This window comes from Chanos chanos, chromosome 5 (genome assembly GCF_902362185.1).
Source record: "Chanos chanos chromosome 5, fChaCha1.1, whole genome shotgun sequence".
In the NCBI taxonomy this organism is placed as follows: Eukaryota; Metazoa; Chordata; class Actinopteri; order Gonorynchiformes; family Chanidae; genus Chanos; species Chanos chanos.
This window is the reverse complement of record NC_044499.1, coordinates 5941264-5946510: the sequence shown is the minus strand read 5'-3', so window position 1 is coordinate 5946510 and position 5247 is coordinate 5941264. Positions and strand designations below refer to the sequence as shown.

General features: G+C 39.4%; 1 protein-coding gene across 1 annotated transcript; it reads right to left on the bottom strand.

Moving 5' to 3' along the window:
- Positions 1–2993: 2993 nt before the first annotated feature.
- ptf1a (pancreas associated transcription factor 1a) lies at positions 2994–3939 on the bottom strand. The gene is made up of 2 exons (XM_030776045.1): positions 3342–3939; positions 2994–3196 (listed from the first exon to the last, which is right to left on the bottom strand). Exons 1-2 carry the CDS (start codon positions 3937–3939, stop codon positions 2994–2996), a joined length of 801 nt encoding a protein of 266 aa, XP_030631905.1.
- Between the last annotated feature and the right edge of the window lie 1308 nt (positions 3940–5247).

Below are 5247 nucleotides of genomic sequence, written 5' to 3'. Positions count from 1 at the left end.
CCCTGATGCCCCAGTGGCGACACATTAATCAAAACGCGGTGGACTCAGGGATTTGCAGTCTCACCCTCCATATTTTTGAGCGCGATAATCCGAATATCACCAGATTTAGAGCTTATGAGAATCTTGTTAAGCGTCGTTCCCATTCTCTAACATACGCTTAATGCAGATTTCAAGATATTACAAAACTATCAGGATGCGTAACAGTTTTCACTTTCAAATAATCACCACTGTGCGGTTAGGTGCGTATTTACCACACAAGAAAGCAAAGGAAGTATTAAACGAACATTTTAATTGTCTTGTCAGGGAACTATTTCAGCAATATTTATAGAACATTCACAGACAGTGACCTTTATAATAATGAAAACAACGAGGATATTGATGAAAATACCACCAAATTTTGACCAACGAACATTTATGTCTCGGTCTGTAGTCTATGCTCGCCTATATTCTACCTCAGGTTTGCATGTAATTGCACTAAGTGGATCATCTGATACGCACTATGCAACATACCAAATGTTCAATATATTCCTTCATTAAAAAATAAATTGTTGCATATATATATATCTCAACATTAAATTTTCAATAAAACTGACGCCTTTTTAAATAAATATATTGCTCGGTTTAGACGGTGTAATTTAGACGATATAGCTTACTGTGGTTAAACGCACTTTTGTTGTGCGTTTGAAAGCTACTCCGTTAGCCTGACAGAAAGTAAATGGTAGCTTTTAAGAGTTGCCAAACTCCGGAGTGACAAGATAGAGACCTTAGTGTTTCTCACTGCAAAGCTCTCCCTTCCGCTCCATTGGTACTTCTCCAAAGGAAGGTTTAAGAGGTTTTTTTTTTGCGGTGTCTGCAAACAAAAATACCGTCTCTCAATGGAACGACGTGCCAAGAAACAATGATTGAACCACCGTCCCATTGTTTCAGATCACTTTCACCTAGTCAAATTGAAATGTTACCCCAGCTAAACAGTCAAAGTTGCTACACGACTTTTGGGGGTCCTTTATTGGGTTTAAGTCAGACTTAGTACCATTTGACTTTATAATGAGTGTAATGAGATTACATGGTTTTGTCTTGTGTCTAGATCACAGTTGTCAGTGCCTGTAATGGGGGGCTAATACATCGCAAGATTAGACTGTGTCCATCATTTTAACATTTGGTCCATGGAAAATGCAGCATATAAGCACCGTTTCTCAGAAAAAATCATAACATTCAAAGGTTCACTATCGTAAAAAAAATGACTGTAAATTATATATTAAATGTGATACCTACTTATTAAACAACAAGAACAATAATAATTGCAACAAACACAACAATAACAACATCAACAGCGACAACAGCATTAATGACAACAACAACAATAATAATAACAACAATATTATTATTATTATTATTATTATTATTATTATTACTGTTGTTGTTGTTATTTTTATTATTATCATGACGACGATGATGAAGATACTAATCAACAACAACATCAATAATAATAATAATAATAATAATAATAATAATAATAATAATAATAATATTAAAACAATGAAGCAAGTTTTCTTTTAGCCAGTAATAGCATTTAAATCAGCCCACAACATGTGATTAAAAAAATGGAACAAATACCTTCTCTTTTGCTGACCATCCGGTAGTGAAATTAGCCTAGTTTCCCATAGGCGCCTCACGGGTTTATGTTGCACGTGTGGGCATGGGCATCTGTCTGGTCTTGCTCTTAATAACTCCGCGAGCTGACGTAGAAACGACAGGAGGGTGTCCATGTTGAACAGAATGAGCTACCACGGGAAAATTTGGCCCTAAAGCACCTGCAGTGTGCCCGGGCCAACAGGCTGCATAGCACATGGAAACGTCAAGCTTCTCTGAGCAGAATAGACCCACATAATAAACATACGAGGCTCCCCCATCCTCATTCATTCGCATATCAAACATATGACAGTAACATGTAGCTGTCACTTTTATTTATCTGTTTGTTTGTTGATTATGTAAGTAGCTGTGTATGTATGTGTATGTTTATTTACATCCCCATCTGAAACTTTTGTGTTATTTTAGCCTTCTTCATCGACCGATTACGAAGATTGTATCAGCCTTGTGCTATACTATTTTTTGTTATTAAATAAAATGTATTATCCATCTGCAAATTGTTCAACAAATCCCACGTTTAAAGCCGCAAACGTCCCCCCATAACTCAGGAGGAGGAGTCACTGACTCTTATTTCCTAATGCTGAATTGCCATAATCAAATATTAAACGTTGGAAGAGCTACTGTATTCTTAAGAGCTACTATGATACTACTTACCCATGAACATCGTTATTTCTTTGATAACACAAGTCCGATATGGATATTATGACAAACACTAATCCAGCATCTCAAATGAACTGTTTGATCTTCTTACTCCGCTGCCACTGACATGTCGGTTAAGTCTTCCTTTGATTGCAGTGTATCTGAGTGTGACATATATCATCTAAGGAGAAGGCTACGTAATCCTCTCATCCAAAGGGGATCCTACCCAACTGGCTTAGTCTTTAGTTTGTAGTGATACTGTGAGCAGCGCCAAGAAAAAAACTGTGTTTTTTGTGATTGAATGCATGAACCCTGTACAGTATTTATATAAACGGTTTGATGTGAAACCTATAAACCAGAGAAAGATACAGCAAACTGTGGTCTTCAATTAGCATAAAAAGAGAATTTATTGAATCAGTATAAATATAGGTCATTTCACGTGCGTTTCATTTTTTTTCAGTATAAAAATAGCTTTTTGTGTTTTACAGAAATTCACAGTTAAATTAGAAAATATATTATAAAATAATTAAAAAATTAAATACATTCTACACAAAAAATGATTGCCAGTGAACATATTCATTCTGAGACTTGAGAACTGACATAATATATAAATATTCATACGTATTAAAACAACGAAACATAACAACATGGATACCTCCATACAATTCATTTACACAACGTGTATACAATAGCATAACGGCACAGCCTTAGGAGATGAAGTTGAAAGGTGGCTCATTCTCAATGTCATTGAGCGATGATTTTAAGTGCAACTTTCGTGGGTCCTCAGGGGTCCAGACCTTCGCTGTTCTAATGATGTTCTGGTCTCTCAGCTGTTTCTCATCAGTCCAAGACAGCGAGTGACCAGCAAGTGGAGGCAGCCCGTAGTCAGGGTCGCTTGGAGACGGAGATCCTGAGACACAAAAGGTTGATACATAAATTAAACAAGAACAACAACAAGAACAACAACAACGCTAACAGCAACAGCACGCAAAATAATAATAATAATAATAATGATAATAGTAATAATAATAATAATAATAATAAAAGGGACTTACTTGTTCCCCTGTGGCAGATAATGACTTTTTTAGGCTGATTCAAAGCATCACTATTTGAGTTCCGGATTGGCATGTCGGACTGCACAAGTTCTGCAAGGAAATTGATATAACCGATCGCCAGCCGTAAAGTGTCCACCTTAGAAAGTCTCTTCTCATAGGGTAACGTAGGGATGTGAGATCTCAGCCCCTCGAAAGCATCGTTGATGGATTGCATTCTCCGGCGCTCGCGCACATTGGCAGCTTGTCTCAACTGTTGCATCTCTGCCTCAGATCTCATGCGCCTCCGCTTTTTTAGTAGCGGGCCGTCGCCTCTGTGCGGGGACAGCTCCGAGGTGCTGTCCGCACATCCGTAGGAGAAGGTGGACGAAGATGAAGAGAAGGAGAAGTTACCAACATCACAGTACTCCCCGTCCTGCGCTATCCGACTGTCTTTGTAGTATTCTTGAATTTGGCTGGTAAGAAAGTCGACGTCGTCGTCTAAGAAATCATCTGTCTCCAAATGGTCCCTAGAGGACTGATCCGTGAACAAGTCATCGTCGTCGAAATAAGGAGAGGAGAATGAATCCAACCCCGTGAATGGATCCAACACTGTGTCCATTTTTTCAAGCCCTTGTTTTTTGTGTTGCCCAGTAACGACAATTGCCCAGTCGTCGATCTCTACTCTTGATGTTCAAGAGTTAGTCCATCTGAAAGCTGGCACGCGAGGACTCTTATAACTACATCCATAGTCGCGTGCCATTAAGGGAAAACGCCAACCAATCAGCGCAAAGTATCCTATGCGTTCGCAGGGCAGAGGCAGCGCACCTACGGGTAAGGAAGATAAAACACCACACCCCCTGTCTCCGCCCACTCCACCCCAGCACACCAGAACAGGGTTATGGTGCTAACCGGACAACAAAGCAATTAAAGTTTACGTTTGACTGGTTAAATTGACAACTGTATCAGTAAAGTCATCACTCCATCAATGTCCACGTCAAACATGAAAAGCACTTAACCCAGCGGGTGAAGAAGCGCACGCAAGACACCATAATAAAATGATACACAATGAATGATGCCTTGAACAAACAACAAATAGCATTCAGTACAATGCGCAGTTGTTGATAAACTGATAAAGTGACGAAGAAGACAATGTCACATAACATAAACGGGATAGAGGACAGCACGTAGCAGCAGGGAATTTCTAAACTGAATTGAGCTGACAGTATGATTGGCAAGCATATAGGCCTAAGTGAATTGTCTCATAAGCAGCGTAGCTGTATATTTCAAGCAGGCTCATTCATTTAGTGTTCAGTATATAGGCGCGCGCGTATATCAATATTTAGCACAAGCGGTCATAGCAGTATAGGTAATAAAGATAAACCGTTTTACTGCGATGTATTTGAATATTATCACCAAATTAAGATCTAACAAGGGTTTAATAAACTGTTACGACCATGCACTCATTTCAGTTCATTAATCTGAAAAGTGAATTGCAGAGACAATATTGTCTTATTTTGAGGACCTGTTTCACCCATCCTCTCTTAATGGAAAGAAGAGATTAAGTGGTGGGGGTACGATCAATGTGTTGCACCGGCAATACTCAGACAATGCTCAGAACGAAACGCAGTTACTGCACGTGCATTTAAAGGGTCAGAGGAGTAGGTACTGTTGACCTCGTCACCTTGAGGACCCCCTTTAAAGCCTTGCAGGTACGTTTGTTCCATTCACCGCCCCTGGTAAGTTCACAAACCCCTTTCTACTATAAGCACTTAATTATCAGGACATCCAGCCACGTTCGAGCCCCCCTGGTACAACACGAGGCCCATACAATACAGCACAAACATTTGTGTAAGAGTGATGCCAGTGAAAAGGGAGCTGTCATTTAAGGAACACAGAGGGAGAGAGAGAGAGAGAGAAAGAGGGTGGA

Excerpts from the sequence above, each read along its gene's own strand:
- ptf1a (XM_030776045.1), bottom strand. The coding sequence starts at position 3,939 with ATGGACACAGTGTTGGATCCATTCACGGGGTTGGATTCATTCTCCTCT. Across the intron at positions 3,197-3,341 it reads TATCTGCCACAGGGGAACAA|GATCTCCGTCTCCAAGCGAC; the intron begins GTAAGTCCCTTT and ends TTTGTGTCTCAG.